We start from the raw sequence: 19,488 nt of genomic DNA, 5'->3' as shown, positions 1-19,488 counted from the left end.
GCATGCACATACTGCGATGGCCGCTCCATCCACAATATCTACATCTATTACACAGTACAGGAATGCAGAACTATTCACACCCTTTAAGTGTAAGTAGAGGCACCTTTGGGGGCTCTTACAGCCTGGATAACCCCCTTGCTCTTCACCGACCCCCAACTATTCTGCAGTGTTGCACTTCAGGTTTCCCCCAGGATTTCCCTGTATTTTGCTGCGTCTATCATTTCCCATCACAATTATCAGGTCCTGCTGCAGTGGAGCCCACTACATAATGAGCCCCCAGACTCACGACTGCTAATGCCGCCAGTATGGACTTATCAATCATTTTCCAATAATTTTAATATTTCTATTAAATGAACATCAATTTGTAGAGAAGATTTTCTAGAAGCCCTGTAGAACAAGCACCCAGCCCTCGGGCACCATAGTCGAGGTAGCACCACCTCCAGGCGGGTACAATAAGCAGTATTTCACCGCACACTGTCAGAGCCATACAAAAAAAAAAGGTCACAAACCACACAGCCGCCAGGGACAACTGCGCAGGAGCCAAGCAGCAACTAAAGGTCTCTGGCACCAATCAGGGTATTAAGAGTTCATAGAGGACAGGCATAAATAACATGTGGTTCTCCCTGCGCCGGGGCTGAGTCTCGTATCTCGCCATTTTATTCCTCCCATGGGCTCATGTCTGTATCGATGGCCACACAGTTGTACGCAGCGTAGCGCAGCTTCTCCTCGCAGATCTTGGCGCTGGAAGACACAAAATGACAATGAACACTCGTGTGCAGAGGAGGCAGAGATCAGCAATGCAACGCGTTTCGGAGACTCTCAACCATCAATGGCAGATTATGACGCTGGCCAGTCAGCAGGGGGCGTCAGGCACAGATACTGTACCTGGGGTAGCTGGGCAGGTATAAAATGCTGGAGCAGGTGGAGGACTCCGGGAGGGCGTCCGTAGTCTCTGAACTATGGGTGAGAAATCGCAGGATTAGAGGGCTGACGGCGGCCGACATCAGTCTGCGTCCAGCACAGATCTCCTGCATATACCATGGGCTGAGCGTACTCACCTGAATTTACCTGGAAAGATGTAAATCGGCGCTGGAAGACGACTGCGCCCAGTGACAAACCTGAGGAAGCGGCTGCGATCCTCTGAAAAGTACAAGACAAATACGTTTCGTGAGATTCTGTAAGGAGGGAATGTCTATACCAGGGATCTCCAACCTGTGGCTCGCCAAATGTTGCTAAACTACAACTCCCAGCATGCAACACCTGAAATTCCACAGACCATTGTTCTATACACACAGGGGCGCAGTTCACCACAAACAACTGTAAAACAGCCCAAATCAACCCCCACTATTGTGTAAAGGACCAGCAGCGTGGAGTTCTGTCCAACACCGGAGCCTTTCAGTCCCACAGACGCGTCTGCGGATATTCTCCTACCCGGCGTGCAGATATTCTCACCGTTTGTGAAGTTACTTAGAGCCTCCCAAAAATACAGAACCCGAGTGTCTGTTGGTTCCAATTCCTCAAACCTGGCTGCAGAAAACATGAAACGCGTCAGAACCAACAGAGGAGAGTTACAGATTATAGAGGCAATCCATCCACAAACTTACCTTGTTTTTTTAAGGCCTCTACAGAGATTTCAGGGTCTCCGCAGACTCTTTTTTCCAGTTCCTGCCAGGTGAGAAGGTCCAACACAGCCTGAGGAACGACTTTCAGCAGCCCGGCCTGGAGGGCTTCAATCTAAGGCAGCAGCGTACATGGCGTCAAATGAAATAGTACAAGCAGTATTATACTTCAGAGCTGTACTCACTATTCTGCTGGTGCAGTCACTGTGTACATACATTACTTATCCTGTACTGATCCCGAGTTACATCCTGTATTATACTCCAGAGCTGCACTCACTATTCTGCTGGTGCAGTCACTGTGTGCATACATTACATTACTTATCCTGTACTGATCCCGAGTTACATCCTGTATTATACTCCGGAGCTGCACTCACTATTCTGCTGGTGCAGTCACTGTGTACATAAATTACTTATCCTGTACTGATCCTGAGTTACATCCTGTATTATACTTAAGAGCTGCACTCACTGTTCTGCTGGTGGAGTCACTGTGTACATACATTACTTATCCTGTACTGATCCTGAGTTACATCCTGTATTATACTCCAGAGCTGCACTCACTATTCTGCTGGTGCAGTCACTGTGTACATACATTACTTATCCTGTACTGATCCTGAGTTACATCCTGTATTATACTCCAGAGCTGCACTCACTATTCTGCTGGTGCAGTCACTGTGTACATACATTACTTATCCTGTACTGATCCTGAGTTACATCCTGTATTATACTCCAGAGCTGCACTCACTATTCTGCTGGTGCAGTCACTGTGTACATACATTACTTATCCTGTACTGATCCTGAGTTACATCCTGTATTATACTCCAGAGCTGCACTCACTATTCTGCTGATGCAGTCACTGTGCACATACATTACTTATCCTGTACTGATCCTGTGTTACATCCTGTATTATACTCCAGAGCTGCACTCACTATTCTGCTGGTGCAGTCACTGTGCACATACATTACTTATCCCGCACTAATACACTATAATATACAGTATACAGCAGACCGGACATTTCAGCTGCAGCCTCTTCTCCTCTGTCCTCGTCGTGACACTTACCTGCTCTTTGCTCTCCTCCAGTCGCGCTTTCTGCACCATTCGGATGAATTCCTGACGGTCCTCGTAGCGCACGGATATGTTGCTGCCTCCAGGCACCAGCTCCACCATCCTCTGATCGCTGAGGACCGTTGTGTACGTCAGCTCCCCGCCAAACTTAAACTCAAACGTGTCCTTATCCATCACCTCCATCATCTCAAGCAGCTTCACCTGATCGAGAAAGAAACAGCGCCCTCAGCAGGTCAGGAAAGGTACAACAGTTTATTTGCAGTCTTGACCAGCCCTTTAAAGGGGTTCTCCGCTTTATTTATACTGCTCACCTATCCTCAGGACAGGTCATCAATATGAGAAAATGGGGGTCCGACTTTCAACTCCCCTGCAGATCAGCGCTGCCTTCTCTTCATCGTTTACCTCATTGTCGCAACCGCAGCAGTGAGCAGTGTAACTACAACTACACCGTCCCATTCACTTTTATCAGACGGCCCCTTCCTATTTCCCATTCACTTCTATGGACGGCTCCTTCCTATTTCCCATTCACTTTTAGCAGGCGGCACCTTCCTATTTCCCCTTTCACTTCTATGGACGTCCTCTTCCTATTTCCCATTCACTTCTTTTCACGGCTCCTTCCTATTTCCCATTCACTTCTATTCACGGCTCCTTCCTATTTCCCATTCACTTCTATGGACGGCCCCTTCCTATTTCCCATTAAATTTTATCAGACGGCCCCTTCCTATTTCTCATTCACTTCTATGGACGGCTCCTTCCCATTTCCCACTCACGACCTCTTCCTATTTCCCATTCACTTCTATGGGACGGCTCCTTCCTATTTCCCATACACTTCTATGGATGGTTCCTTCCTATTTCCCATACACTTCTATGGACGGCTCCTTCCTATTTCTCATTCACTTCTATGGATGTCTCCTTACCATTTCCCACTCACTTCTATGGGACGGCTCCTTACCATTCCCCATACACTTCTATGGATGGCTCCTTCCTATTTCCCACTCACTTCTATGGACAGCCCCTTCATATTTCCCCATACACTTCTATGGAAGGCTCCTATTATTTCCCATTCAATTTTATCAGATGGCTTCTTCCTATTTCCCATTCAATTTTATCAGACGACCTCTTTCTATTTCCCATTCACTTCTATGGGACGGCTCCTTCCTATTTCCCATTCACTTCTATGGGACGGCTCCTTCCTATTTCCCATTCACTTCTATGGGACGGCTCCTTCCTATTTCCCATTCACTTCTATGGGACGGCTCCTTCCTATTTCCCATTCACTTCTATGGGGCGGCTCCTTCCCATTTCCCATTCACTTCTATGGGGCGGCTCCTTCCCATTTTCCATTCACTTCTATGGGGCGGCTCCTTCCCATTTCCCACTCACTTCTATGGGGCGGCTCCTTCCCATTTCCCACTCATTTCTATGGATGGCTCCTTCCCATTCACTTCTATAGACGGCTCCTTCCTATTCAAGTGAATGAGACGGTGTAGTTGTAGTTACACTGCTTGCTGCTGCGGTTGCGACGGCGAGCAGGTAAACAGTGAAGAGAAGGCAGCGCTGGTACAAGCGTGGCCTTCTCTACTAACAGCCGATTGGCGGGGTGTAGGGAGTCGGAACCCCGTGATCTGATATTGATAACATATAGCGAGAATAGGTCAGCAATAAAAAAAAAAAGCGGAGAACACATCGTGTAGTCACAGAGCAGGACTCACAAGCAGAGAATCGATGGATGGGAAATCTTTGCTCCAGCTCACTTCCTCGCCAGTCAGCCGCTTCCATATGAGGCCGGGTAATGCCAGGACCTGCGGGCACAGGGCGGTCAGCGGAGGAGGGGAGAGATACAGAGAAGCACAGCTCATTGAAAGCGTAAATACCAGGAACTCCTTGCCCCGCAGCGCTGCGCCCATCAGCTGCCCGATCCACTCGTACTTTGCCAGATCCCTGCAGGACGGGTTGGTTACGTACATATCCCGCGCTTCACCGATGCCATTCCCCTGGTGTAGAAGGAATAATCACATGTAAGCCCCTGATACCATCATGGCAGACACCGAGGAAACGCAAGCCCTGTCATTTCTGCAATGTTCAGTTTACATGGGAAAACCGGCTCCTGCCACGTGCGATGTGATGGTTACACCGCTGCCCAAGCTGTCGGGGGAGCGTCAGCCACAACCCTGCTGACTGTTTCCACCAGAATGATGGCATTAAGAGAAGCTTTATGCAATGTGTTCATCCTATTATCAGACTCTTTCATGAGTCTCTAGACGAATAGTCGCTTCTCACCTGATTAGATGTGCGCACGAAAAACGGCAGCGGCATGGGAGAATCCGCCGAACTGGGGCAGAGCTCTTCTGATATATCAGACAGACTGTCACGAAAACCTCCACCTGCAAGTCCAAACCAGGAGTGAAAAACGTAAGAGGGGTCACACAGAAAATACCATCGCCAGCAACATCTGGCTAATGGACAACCAAAGATGGAGGCTGGATCACCAGAGCGGGGAAGGGGAATATATAATCAGTACGAATCCCCCCCTTACCTTGATCAATGATTCCCTCTGCTATGAATTTACACTCCCACCACTGGTCATAAATGATCGGCCACCTAAAGGGTAAAGAGCGCAACAAGGTAAGGAACTGGGCGCAACAAATAATAATGGACCACAATACAAGAAAATTGTCCTGATGAGTGCCGGATGCAACAATGTAACTGTAGAGAAGCTTCAGGGAGGACTGGATGCAACAATGTAACTGTACAAAAGCCTCAGGAAGGAATGGATGCAACAATGTATCTGTGGAGAAGCTTCGGGAAGGGCTGGATGCAACACTAACTGTAGAGAAGCTTTAGGGAGGACTGGATGCAACAATGTATCTGTGGAGAAGCTTCAGGAAGGACTGGATGCAACAATGTAACTGGAGAAGCTTCAGGGAGGACTGGATGCAACAATGTATCTGTGGAGAAGCTTCAGGGAGGACTGGATGCAACAATGTAACTGTACAAAAGCCTTTAGGAAGGAATGGATGCAACAATGTATCTGTGGAGAAGCTTCGGGAAGGGCTGGATGCAACACTAACTGTAGAGAAGCTTTAGGGAGGACTGGATGCAACAATGTATCTGTTGAGAAGCTTCAGGAAGGAAAGGATACAACAATGTATCTGTGGAGAAGCTTCGGGAAGGACTGGATGCTACAATGTAACTGTACAAAAGCCTCAGGAAGGAATGGATGCAACAATGTAACTGGAGAAGCTTCAGGGAGGACTGGATGCAACAATGTAACTGGAGAAGCTTCAGGGAGGACTGGATGCTACAATGTATCTGTGGAGAAGCTTCAGGGAGGACTGGATGCTACAATGTATCTGTGGAGAAGCTTCAGGGAGGACTGGATGCTACAATGTATCTGTGGAGAAGCTTCAGGGAGGACTGGATGCAACAATGTATCTGTGGAGAAGCTTCCGGGAGGACTGGATGCTACAATGTAACTGTGGAGAAGCTTCAGGGAGGACTGGATGCTACAATGTAACTGTACAAAAGCCTCAGGGAGGACTGGATGCTACAATGTAACTGTGGAGAAGCTTTAGGGAGGACTGGATGCTACAATGTGTCTGTGGAGAAGCTTCAGGGAGGACTGGATGCTACAATGTGTCTGTGGAGAAGCTTCAGGGAGGACTGGATGCTACAATGTGTCTGTGGAGAAGCTTCAGGAAGGACTGGATGCAACAATGTATCTGTGGAGAAGCTTCAGGGAGGATTGGATGCAACAATGTAACTGTACAAAAGCCTCAGGAAGGAATGGATGCAACAATGTATCTGTGGAGAAGCTTCGGGAAGGGCTGGATGCAACACTAACTGTAGAGAAGCTTTAGGGAGGACTGGATGCAACAATGTATCTGTGGAGAAGCTTCAGGAAGGAAAGGATACAACAATGTATCTGTGGAGAAGCTTCGGGAAGGACTGGATGCTACAATGTAACTGTACAAAAGCCTCAGGAAGGAATGGATGCAACAATGTAACTGGAGAAGCTTCAGGGAGGACTGGATGCAACAATGTAACTGGAGAAGCTTCAGGGAGGACTGGATGCTACAATGTAACTGGAGAAGCTTCAGGGAGGACTGGATGCTACAATGTATCTGTGGAGAAGCTTCAGGGAGGACTGGATGCTACAATGTAACTGTGGAGAAGCTTTAGGGAGGACTGGATGCTACAATGTGTCTGTGGAGAAGCTTCAGGGAGGACTGGATGCTACAATGTAACTGGAGAAGCTTCAGGGAGGACTGGATGCTACAATGTATCTGTGGAGAAGCTTCAGGGAGGACTGGATGCTACAATGTATCTGTGGAGAAGCTTCAGGGAGGACTGGATGCTACAATGTAACGGTACAAAAGCCTCAGGAAGGAATGGATGCAACAATGTATCTGTGGAGAAGCTTCGGGAAGGGCTGGATGCAACACTAACTGTAGAGAAGCTTTAGGGAGGACTGGATGCAACAATGTATCTGTGGAGAAGCTTCAGGAAGGACTGGATGCAACAATGTAACTGTACAAAAGCCTCAGGAAGGAATGGATGCAACAATGTATCTGTGGAGAAGCTTCGGGAAGGGCTGGATGCAACACTAACTGTAGAGAAGCTTTAGGGAGGACTGGATGCAACAATGTATCTGTGGAGAAGCTTAAGGAAGGAAAGGATACAACAATGTATCTGTGGAGAAGCTTCGGGAAGGACTGGATGCTACAATGTAACTGTACAAAAGCCTCAGGAAGGAATGGATGCAACAATGTAACTGGAGAAGCTTCAGGGAGGACTGGATGCAACAATGTAACTGGAGAAGCTTCAGGGAGGACTGGATGCTACAATGTATCTGTGGAGAAGCTTCAGGGAGGACTGGATGCTACAATGTATCTGTGGAGAAGCTTCAGGGAGGACTGGATGCTACAATGTATCTGTGGAGAAGCTTCAGGGAGGACTGGATGCTACAATGTAACTGGAGAAGTTTCAGGGAGGACTGGATGCAACAATGTATCTCTGGAGAAGCTTCAGGGAGGACTGGATGCAACAATGTATCTGTGGAGAAGCTTCAGGGAGGACTGGATGCAACAATGTATCTGTGGAGAAGCTTCCGGGAGGACTGGATGCTACAATGTAACTGTGGAGAAGCTTCAGGGAGGACTGGATGCTACAATGTAACTGTGGAGAAGCTTCAGGGAGGACTGGATGCTACAATGTATCTGTGGAGAAGCTTCAGGGAGGACTGGATGCTACAATGTATCTGTGGAGAAGCTTCAGGGAGGACTGGATGCTACAATGTAACTGGAGAAGTTTCAGGGAGGACTGGATGCTACAATGTAACTGTGGAGAAGCTTCAGGGAGGACTGGATGCTACAATGTAACTGTGGAGAAGCTTTAGGGAGGACTGGATGCTACAATGTGTTTGTGGAGAAGCTTCAGGGAGGACTGGATGCTACAATGTGTCTGTGGAGAAGCTTCAGGGAGGACTGGCTGCTACAATGTGTCTGTGGAGAAGCTTCAGGAAGGACTGGACGCAACAATGTAACTGTACAAAAGCCTCAGGAATGAATGGATGCAACAATGTATCTGTGGAGAAGCTTCAGGGAGGACTGGATGCTACAATGTATCTGTGAAGAAGCTTCAGAGAGGAATGGATGCTACAATGTATCTGTGGAGAAGCTTCAGAGAGGACTGGATGCTACAATGTATCTGTGGAGAAGCTTTAGGGAGGACTGGATGCAACAATGTAACTGTACAAAAGCCTCAGGAAGGACTGGATGCAACAATGTATCTGTGGAGAAGCTTCAGAGAGGACTGGATGCTACAATGTATCTGTGGAGAAGCTTCAGGGAGGACTGGATGCTACAATGTATCTGTGGAGAAGCTTCCGGGAGGACTGGATGCAACAATGTATCTGTGGAGAAGCTTCCGGGAGGACTGGATGCAACAATGTATCTGTGGAGAAGCTTCCGGGAGGACTGGATGCAACAATGTATCTGTGGAGAAGCTATCTGTGGAGAAGCTTCCGGGAGGACTGGATGCAACAATGTATCTGTGGAGAAGCTTCAGGGAGGACTGGATGCAACAATGTATCTGTGGAGAAGCTTCAGGGAGGACTGGATGCAACAATGTATCTGTGGAGAAGCTTTAGGGAGGACTGGATGCAACAATGTAACCGTACAAAAGCCTCAGGAAGGACTGGATGCAACAATGTATCTGTGGAGAAGCTTCAGGGAGGACTGGATGCTACAATGTATCTGTGGAGAAGCTTTAGGGAGGACTGGATGCAACAATGTAACCGTACAAAAGCCTCAGGAAGGACTGGATGCAACAATGTATCTGTGGAGAAGCTTCAGGGAGGACTGGATGCTACAATGTATCTGTGGAGAAGCTTCAGGGAGGACTGGATGCTACAATGTAACTACAAAAGCCTCAGGAAGGACTGGGTGCAACACTGTAACTGTGGAGAAGCCTCAGTAGGACAGTAACTGTCTATAGAAATGGTGCCGGGCGGAGGCACACCTACCGGTAGTCCAGCGGCTTCTCCGACTTATCTGTGGGCTTCAGGCCTTCGTACACCTAGAGGCAGAGTTCACACAAGGATCAGATCTGAGAAGATGCAGTCCCCCCCCCCCATTTACTACACAAAATGTGGCAAAATATGGAGTGCGCCAAATGTGTGATGTGTTTTTGAACCTTTTTTACAGATATTGCCCTGTATTAACCCCCTGGCACCTGGCTGAAGACGGTCTTCTTGTAGGTGGGGTCCAGAGCCGGGTTGTCCCTGTGCTCCACCGCCAGCCGGCGGTTTATGTACAGCCGCGGCATGGAGTTGGGTCTGCTTGTCTCGGAGTCCTTCAGGCACTGCGTGATGAGCGGACTGCGGCATTTGGACAGAAGCAGGAACGGTTTAATGTGCTGAAAGCAGACAGACAACGTGTTAAAGGGCCAGGTCCAGTAAATGAAGCGTCACTGATGTGGAATGGACAGTCCTACTACTTTCTAAGAGACTTCACATTTTCATTCATCATTTTCAAGACCTCTGCTTGCAGTTAGTGAATAAAAACCCCTTCATTCTGTCCTGATCTAGTCCTGCACACACGGCTGATGGGTTTGTTACCAGAACGTCAGCAGCAATCATCCTGTTACAATGTGTCGGTCCAGGCTGTTTTCCTCACAGAGGACTGAATACAACGATAACAAACCCTCAGCTCCGAGAAGACAAGATGGGGTTTTGCAGTTCTAGGATTTACAGCGCTGACAGACGGAGATGTGAGAATCTACCTTCAACTGGTTAAACGTGCCGACACTGTGGTCCCAGAGGGGAACGAGGCGATGGAGGACGTTGTCGAGCAGCTTGACAAATCTGGGGAAGGTAATAAATGATTAAGGAACAATTCCCCTAAAATCCCAGCAAATCCCGGTCCCTGGGACATTATCCTCTAAGCTGGCTGGGTGACAACTGACAACCCTCACCGCTCCCCCACCGGTTGTCACTTGGCTTATATAAAGCTAAATGATAAATCTGCTCAGACGCCGTGTCACGTGTCCTGACCTCTTGATGACGGTCGCTCTCCGGTACAGGACGCCAGGGTCAATGGCTTCCAGGCGCGGGTATCGTACCAGGTTGGGAGAGTGAAACATGTCGGCCGTGAGCCCCAAATCCCTCTCCTTAGAGGACTTAATCTTTATCCCGTGGATCCGGACATCGAGCCTGTCATCTACAGGAAGGGAGGAGAAAGGATCAGTAACTTACTAATGGACTTTCAGGTCCTCATTGTTTTCTAGATGCCCGCTTGCTGTCAGTAAATGGGAACATTCACTGGACCGGCCGTTATATACAATGCACCTGCAAAGTCTTCACACCCTCTCACTTTCCTCACATTCTGTCCTCTCGCTCCTTGTGCTATCAGTTCCCCCATAATTCTGCCCTCAGTCCCCAGAATGAGAACAGAAGGGGAGAAATATTTTCAAATTCATAAAAACAAAAACAAAATTTGGCTTGGACATAAGTATTCATCCCCTTTCACATGGACAGAAGTATTCATCCCCTTTCACATGGACAGAAGTCTTCAGCCCCTTTCACATGGACAGAAGTCTTCAGCCCCTTTCACATGGACAGAAGTCTTCAGCCCCTTTCACATGGACAGAAGTCTTCAGCCCCTTTCACATGGACAGAAGTCTTCAGCCCCTTTCACATGGACAGAAGTCTTCAGCCCCTTTGCTCTAACATTTGACACTTTGCTCTGGTGCCTCCCATTTCTCTGGATCATCTCTGAGATGTTCTGCACCTTGATTGGAGTCACCTGCGGTAAATTCTGGCGATTGGCCATGATTTGGGAAGACACGGCCCTGTCTATATAAGATCTCACAGCTGACAATGCATCAGAGCAAAAGCCAAGCCATGAGGAGGAGAGAACTGCCTGTAGAGCTCAGAGACAGGATTGTGTGGAGGCTCAGATCTGGAGAAGGGGAGATTTCTGCTGCACTGAAAGTTCCCAGGAGCACAGAGGTCTCCATAATTCTTACATGGAAGAAGAAGAACCAGGACTCTTCCCAGAGCTGCCGCCCCCAAAATAAGTAATCCAGGAGAGGGAGGGAAGCAGACCTCGTTTATCTTATAAAATACTCTCAAGGTAGAGGAGGTCTTGGACTCCCCAACATTAAACACTATTATACTGCTATCCATATCTACCTCAGTCACGGACCTTTCTATCTTAGGACCTGACTACCTTAGAATACTGTGGTTGTCGGGTAGCGCTGACCTCCAGGCTCTCTCAAACATGGTACGATATCTGTTTGGCGCTCTCTATGCAACTCCCACATCTTATTCCCTTTAAGTGGTCAAACGAGCCTCTGCATTCATTCTGGACCAGGCCCCACGGAGTCAGCGGAGCCTCCTGTAAGTCTTCTTCTAATAAGATTCCAGATTGTGATACTTCACAATTGCAACTATCGTCCATTACCATCAATGTTCTGCAGTATCAGCATTTCTGGGTGAAACGCTCTTCGTTCTTATCCTTCAGCGACGTGCAATCGCTTCTACTGCACAAGAGTACAAGACAAAACCTCCCTTCTTTATTCTCCCCCCTTTATACTATCCTGGGGGCATCCCTTTCAGATGTGGACACCTTTATCTTAGCTTTTCGCCAGGCATCAAAATACAAGAAAATCACCACAAGTTATTATCAAGGTGGAATCAGACACCAGATCTTCGGTTTAGGCAGGTGTCGGACACCAAGCTTTGCTGGAGATGTAACTGACATGTGGGTCCGCTCAGTCACATATGGTGGTATTACCCGCTGGTGATCTCCTTTTGGACATCGGCTCAGACACACACGCCACGGGCCCCCCGATTTGTCTTGGTAACACAGCTCCTAGCTGCGGCCAAATGTTTCATTCCCTGCTCTGGCTGCAACCTTATCCATCAACTGAGCCCCAATGGTTGCAGAAGGTACGTCGGAGGAGCTGACTCGCTGGCGGGCTTGTAGACTGTTATGTGTATATAGGGCCGTGGCTACAATATGCTAGAAGTATTTAGTTAATACACCTTTCACTTCACCCCCCTCCCCCTTATGCTGGCATGGCATATGAAAATATATGGCATATTAAGGTTTCATTCAGTGGCATGATGTTATATAATCGGATATGATAATTGTACTCAATGTTTACATTCATGCTGGAGGATCGCAGTGATTTTGTTTGTATTTGTTTATTCTTTTTGTTCTTTTTATGTAAAACTGAATAAAAACTAATTTGGTAAAAAAAAAAGTAATCCGGAAGAATGGCGGTGGCGAGAGAGGAGACCAAGAACCCAATGGTCCCTCTGGCCAAGCTCCAGAGATCCTGTGTGCAGATGGAGAAACTACCAGCAGGTCAAACATCACTGCGGCCTCCACCAATCTGGGCTTTATGGCAGAGCGGCCGGAAAGAAGCCTCTAATGTCTGGAAGAAACTAGGCGCCGCTCATTACCTGCCCAATACCATCCCTACAGTAAAGCATGGTGGGGGCAGCATCATGTCTGGATGTCACGGTAGGTAAGATAAGGGAAGGAAACAGAACTCGACAAGGCAAACAAAACAACTGACTAGGCCCCAAATGCTAGGGAACAAAGGGATCACCTCCTAGCAATCCCTAAAACACTTTCCCTAAGCTGCTATGCCCATGTGCATATCTGGATGGTAGAAATGCACGTGCCCACGTACCTAAGACTATAACACAGTGAACCAAACCCTCAGCTGCAGGGAAGAGGGAAAGAGACACCCAGCTCCTTCAATAACCGAAGGAGCTATCGTCACCCTAGAGGCTTAGTAAAAACAGACACAGAAGGAACAAGGGAAAAGGGCTTATCTAGAGATGTGTTGGAGCAGACGATCCACCAAACTTCCAGAACTCACACAAGGCAAAAACTATAACCCGCAAAGGCTATAGGGAGAGGGAGGAATAAATCGCCTCACAATTACCTAAAGAACAACACCTGGGAGGAGGTGGGATTCAGTTCAAACCCACAACAAAACAAACTGTCAGATCGAGTCACGTGCAGCAACTCTGACAGATCTCCTCAGAACACCCACAGGGCAGGGCGTGACACTGGAGGAGACCAGATGCCGCCTATCACCTGCCCTATACCATCCTTACAGTGAAGCATGGTGGTGGCAACATGATGCTGGGGGGACAATCTGAATGGAACAAAGTCCAGAGATATTCTTACTGAGAACCTGATCCAGAGCTCTGGACCTCAGACTGGGCAGAAGGTTCTCCTTCTAACAAGACAATGGCCCTAAGCACACAGCCAGGACAACACAGGAGCGGCTGAGGGACAAATCTGGGAATGTCCTTGAGGGGCCATAGCCAGAACCCATGGAACATCTCTGGAGAGACCTGGAAATGGCTGTCCACCAACGGCCCCCATCCAACCTGACAGAGCTGGAGAGAAGAATATCCGAAAATCACCAAATCCAGGTGTAAACCTTGTGGCATCATCTCCAAAAAGACTGGAGGCTGGAATCACTGCCAAAGGGGCAGAAGACTTATGTCCCAAGTAAAGGGTTTGAAGACTTATGTCCTATGTGCAAGGGCTGAAGACTTATGTCCCAGGTAAAGGGGCTGAAGACGTATGTCAATGTGAGATTTAGGTTTTTCCTTTTCAATAAACTAGTAAAGATTTCTCACTTCTGTTCCCACTTTCTCATTCTGGGGGACTGACAGCACAAGGAGCAAGAGAACAGAATGGGAGGACAGTGAGGGGTGTGAGGACTTTCTGATTGCAGTGTAAGCCACAAATTAAACCCTTCACTATGTGTTTATGCTGAACCGCCATATGTCACGTTCCACCAGTCGTCCACTCACCAAAGCACTCGGTAAAGCGGATCTCGATGACCGGCATGTGTGACGTCATGTCATCCAGGATACACACGTCGCCAATGAGGTTACTGCCGGGAGAAGAGAAGAAGATCAGAAAGACACAAAAGTAACAGATGAGGCTTATCAACGGAAAGCTGAAGATCAAATTGTTCTTCACCCCCATCCGGAACCGTTCATGGCACTGATTTAAAGAGATTTTCCAGGATTTACTTTTTTTTTCCTAAGGCTCTATTCACATTATGTTTGGAGAATCCATCAGTTATATCAGGAGAACTCCAGCTGAAGGCTGCAACGTCTCCCACTGTATAGGTATACATTCTGATACAGCCATCTTCATCCACTTTTCTGGACAAACTCCAATAACATAACTGTCCGACTGTCAGGGAGCCAGACGTGGGCAGGACGAGATGATCAAGGGAGGCTGCGGGGATAATGATGGGATCATGTGGGGAAAATAACAGTAGCCTGCGGGGAAGATGAAGGAAGCCTGCGGGGAAGATGAAGGAAGCCTGCGGGGAAGATGAAGGAAGCCTGCGGGGAAGATGAAGGAAGCCTGCGGGGAAGATGAAGGAAGCCTGCGGGGAAGATGAAGGAAGCCTGCGGAGAAGATGAAGGAAACCTGCGGGGAAGATGAAGGAAGCCTGCAAGGTGAGGAGACCCTATGATGAAGATGAGGTGAACTTGTGGGGAAGGCTTCCCTTTGTGCCCTCAGCCCCTTTAGTAAAATGTGCGCAACGTATGCATTTACAGGAGGCGAGTGATGTCATACCGCGCCACCCATAGTCACTCATAGGTTATTATGGCCTCACAGTTTTTAAAGGACTAGTACAAGCTACGCCATTTCATCCCTCCTTATGATGTCCGGATGCATAGCGGCCAGGCGGGCGCTCCTCTGCCGGAGCCGGATGGAAATGTTTAGTGCATAAATCGTGAGTTTCCTAATGTAGGCGCTAAATGTGATGAATACTGAGCAAGGATGAAGCATACCCCCGCGCCCCCCGCCCCTCATACTCACTCCTCTATGACGACATCCCTCAGTTTCTTCAGGGAATCTCTCTCGCCCCCGAAGACCAAGACCCTCTTGGGCATGAAGCTCCCATCCATGAAGTCGACGGTCAGCAGCAGCTTCCTGTATAATGTGGGGGAGGGGCTTTAATAACATGTAATACGTGAACTATGTGACCTAGCAAGACAAAAGCAGGGCTGAGGATGGGAGTTGTAGTTCGCCAGGTTCTGACAGGTTAAAACCCATAAGCTGTAAGTAGAAAGTTTATATTCGGTGTTTGTACAACAGGACAACTCTTCCCATCATTGCCGATATCCCTTACTTGATGATGGTGCCTTCCTTCATGAGCAGCTGGATCCAGTGCTGGTTTTCGGATCCGTCGCTCTGCCAGTACGTGTCATGGCGGCCGTCCGTCAGAAAGGGCACACTGTTCTCCTCCTGCAACAGCAGAGTTCACAAGTCAGCTCCCTCACAGGTTGTCACACAGCTTTCCTGGGATTCGGACTGGCATCGGTCTTCTCCATCAGGGCACCTGCCATTGAGGATCCTAGGAAAGCTGGGTGAGCTGTCATAGTAGCGCCACCTCTGTGCCGCGGTTTTATCATCTGGACACTGGCAAGGGGCGAGGTAAGAAAGCACCAGACCGAAAGGTCACCGCGATATCAGGCGGATGGGGGCGGAGCCACATCACGTACCACAAAGGACGACACGTTGATGCTTTCCACAATCTGCTTTATGTCCCCAAAATTCTCATCCTCCTTCCCGACGCACTCATATAAGAAGTGAACCAGATCTTCATCGCACTCGTACGTCCAAGAGGGAGGGACGAACCTGCGGACCAGGAAAGATGACATCATGGAGGGAGGCGGGGCTTACGGTGCTATTATAATAAACGCACCTGTAATAAGCTATAATCGTTCACCCTGAACAGACTCAGGAGACTGGACGTAACCTGAGCAGTGGCATTACTGTGGCCTGGCCCTTTAAGGCACAAGGTGGGTACTCCCAGCACACTGGATATATGGGGGAACGTACACACTGTCTGATGACCCAGGGAGGAGCTCACAGAAAAACATAGGATTAAGGCAAGTGCTCCCAGTACAGACGTCGTGCTGGTATGAGCAGCTCTCACCGTAGCTTCTCAGTGGCCTCCACATCGCACTCCGTGATCCGGGATTTTCTGCTGAGATGCACGGAGAATGTGGCGTCCATGACGTCCTCCCACCTGTAGACGGCGACAGAGAGCAAAGAACCAGGAGAGACTGTATGTAGAGAGCATCCTGCGTCATACATGTACATACAGCTCTTACCGTGTGTCATACATGTACATACAGCTCTTCAGTAATGCGTCATACATGTACATACAGCTCTTACCGTGTGTCATACATGTACATACAGCTCTTACCCTGCGTCATACATGTCCATACAGCTCTTACCGTGTGTCATACATGTACATACAGCTCTTACCCTGCGTCATACATGTACATACAGCTCTTACCCTGCGTCATACATGTACATACGGCTCTTACCGTGTGTCATACATGTACATACGGCTCTTACCGTGTGTCATACATGTACATACGGCTCTTACCATGTGTCATACATGTACATACTTCTCTTCAGTAATGCGCCATACATGTACATACAGCTCTTTAGTGATGCGTCATACATGTACATACAGCTCTTACCGTGTGTCATACATGTACATACAGCTCTTACCGTGTGTCATACATGTACATACGGCTCTTACCGTGTGTCATTCATGTACATACAGCTCTTACCGTGCGTCATACATGTACATACAGCTCTTCGGTGATGCGTCATGCATCATACATGTACATACAGCTCTTACCGTGTGTCATACATGTACATACAGCTCTTACCGTGTGTCATACATGTACATACAGCTCTTTGGTGATGTGTCATACATGTACATACAGCTCTTACTGTGTGTCATACATGTACATACAGCTCTTACTGTGTGTCATACATGTACATACAGCTCTTCGGTGATGTGTCATACATGTACATACAGCTCTTACCGTGTGTCATACATGTGCATACAGCTCTTACCGTGTGTCATACATGTACCTATACAACATACTTGCTCAGGGGATTGTAATCCACCCCAAATATCTGCTGCTGTCTGAAGGCTTTGTTGGGCGACTCAATGGGCACCAGCCGATCGCCGCCCTCGTCCTGCTGGCAGAGAAGCACCCAGCCCTCCGCCATGTCACAGCACTCTCTGTATTCCGCCATCTGCTCCTGCGCAAAAGAGTCCGACACGAGAAACGTTATTTTACTCGACTATTGGGGCCCTCAGTGTTCGGGGTCCTGAGAGCGATGAGTGCTTTACTGCACTGCTGCTGAGATGCAGCACGTCTTATACTCCAGTCCCACCCAGAGCTGCCTCCACAATTGCAGGAGAGCCTCCTGTAATCACACACTGCTCCAGCAGTCGTGGCTGCAGCTCTGGATACGACTGGAGGATAACCCTGCTGTCAGATGGATGGGGCGAGCTGACTCCCACCTTGCTAAGCTTCACCCAGAGGCCGCTAGCGTTTCCGTACTTCTCCCCCGTGGCTCGGATGCAGCTTCCTTTACGGATCTCCACGGTGGCACGCGACAGCTTCTTGAGGTTCTGCTTGGAGTAGCCGGGGGCCTCCCACACGGTGAGCAGGGAGCGGGCGGAGGACGCGCTGCTGGGGTCCTTACAGACCTTGTAGAGAACTTCCCCGGGAACGTAGCACAGCGCCTCAGGGAGCGGCACGGCGCGGCGGAAACAGTCGATGCACTCCAGAACACAGCGGATCCGGCCCAGGAGCCGGTGCAGGTTGTTGGCGTCCTGCATGGCTGCAGTGGAGACAATACAGTTATATCATTAAATGGCAACAACGTATCCAGAGGGGGAGGGGGCAGGGTGGAATACGAACAGGAATCGGAAAGAAAACCACTAGGTACAGGAGATCACACGGGGCTGCGATAATGGTGCGCTGTCACTTTAAATACTCCAACACAGAAGGTTGCGAGCACAAGAGCTTACAATCCACCCGGACCTCGGGGCCCCACAGGAGACCTCAGCGCCGCGGACGGTATCAATCCTATAGGGGCACAGCGCCCTGTACACTGGAGGGGGACCGGGACACACAGCGGGACCCTGCAGCGCAGCCTCACCTTACAGGCGGAAGACCGGAGCGGAACCCGGAAGTGCAGCTACCGTACAGCATGGAGTAGAGAGAGCAGCCAGGCTGAGATACAGGGCCCCGAGAAAGCAGCCAGGCTGAGATACAGTGCCCCAAGACAGCAGCCAGGCTGAGATACAGGGCCCCGAGAGAGCAGCCAGGCTGAGATACACTGCCCCGGGAGAGCAGCCAGGCTGATATACACTGCCCCGGGAGAGCAGCCAGGCTGAGATACAGGGCCCCGGGGGAGCAGCCAGGCTGAGATACAGGGCCCCGGGAGAGCAGCCAGGCTGAGTTACACTGCCCCGGGAGAGCAGCCAGGCTGAGATACAGGGCCCCGGGAGAGCAGCCAGGCTGAGATACATGGCCCCGAGAGAGCAACCAGGCTGAGATACACCGCCCCGGGAGAGCAGCCAGGCTGAGATACAGTGCCCCGAGAGGGCAGCCAGGCTGAGATGCACTGCCCAGAGACAGCAGCCAGGCTGAGATACACCGCCCAGAGACAGCAGCCAGGCTGAGATACAGGGCCCCGGGAGAGCAGCGAGGCTGAAATACAGGGCCCCGAGAGAGCAGCCAGGCTGAGATACACGGCCCCGAGAGAGCAGCCAGGCTGAGATACAGGGCCCCGAGAGAGCAGCCAGGCTGAGATACACTGCCCCGAGAGAGCAGCCAGGCTGAGATACACTGCCCCGAGAGAGCAGCCAGGCTGAGATACACTGCCCCGAGAGAGCAGCCAGGCTGAGATACACAGGATAGGATTAGATACACGGCTCAGCAGGCAGTATCACACAGGATAGGATTAGATACACAGCTCAGCAGGCAGTATCACACAGGATAGGATTAGATACACGGCTCAGCACGCAGTATTGGGGGTAAATTCCCTTTATTGGGGTATTTTCACCCGTCTCGGGCAGTGTGGTCTCCAGGGTCCTACCTTCTGGGCACGCAGGGTGTAATCTTCGGACACATTTGACCACCGAGGCCCACACTGCGGATTCTCTCGGGTTTTAGGCTCTGGATCAGCGGAGGATTGTCTGTATTCTGGGTCGTATAGTTCCACAGCAGATGCAAATAGTCAGTATGGTCAATAACCAACGACCCGTAGGCATACCTCCCAACTGTCCCAGATTTGGCAGGACACTAGTTCCAGATTTCAGTGGCTGTTTGTACTGTAAGGGGCATATTTCTGGTATAACTACTGTGAGGAGCACATATCTGGGTATAACTACTGTGAGGAGGCACATATCTGGCACA

The 19,488-nt window shown here is 49.4% G+C and overlaps 1 protein-coding gene across 3 annotated transcripts; it reads right to left on the bottom strand.

Moving 5' to 3' along the window:
- Positions 1-318: 318 nt before the first annotated feature.
- Positions 319-18,317, bottom strand: HECTD3 (HECT domain E3 ubiquitin protein ligase 3). 3 transcript variants are annotated; one of them, XM_044301687.1, is made up of 22 exons: positions 18,227-18,317; positions 17,583-17,905; positions 17,157-17,317; positions 16,185-16,277; positions 15,748-15,883; positions 15,375-15,490; positions 15,062-15,175; positions 14,032-14,114; positions 10,237-10,402; positions 9,966-10,047; positions 9,417-9,599; positions 9,208-9,260; positions 5,218-5,282; positions 4,962-5,065; positions 4,556-4,675; positions 4,394-4,483; positions 2,676-2,882; positions 1,605-1,734; positions 1,453-1,527; positions 1,059-1,140; positions 886-957; positions 319-741 (listed from the first exon to the last, which is right to left on the bottom strand). In XM_044301687.1, the coding sequence occupies exons 2-22, from the start codon at positions 17,901-17,903 to the stop codon at positions 657-659; spliced, it is 2,538 nt and encodes an 845-aa protein (XP_044157622.1). In that variant the 5' UTR covers positions 17,904-17,905; positions 18,227-18,317; the 3' UTR covers positions 319-656. The 3 variants fall into 3 exon arrangements, with proteins under 3 accessions (XP_044157622.1, XP_044157624.1, XP_044157623.1); XM_044301689.1 differs by lacking the exon at positions 18,227-18,317 and adding an exon at positions 18,096-18,225; XM_044301688.1 differs by lacking the exon at positions 18,227-18,317 and adding an exon at positions 17,986-18,220.
- Between the last annotated feature and the right edge of the window lie 1,171 nt (positions 18,318-19,488).

Source organism: Bufo gargarizans, chromosome 7 (genome assembly GCF_014858855.1).
Source record: "Bufo gargarizans isolate SCDJY-AF-19 chromosome 7, ASM1485885v1, whole genome shotgun sequence".
Classification (NCBI taxonomy): Eukaryota; Metazoa; Chordata; class Amphibia; order Anura; family Bufonidae; genus Bufo; species Bufo gargarizans.
The sequence above is the reverse complement of the archived record's forward strand: the minus strand, read 5'-3'. Positions and strand labels throughout refer to the sequence as shown.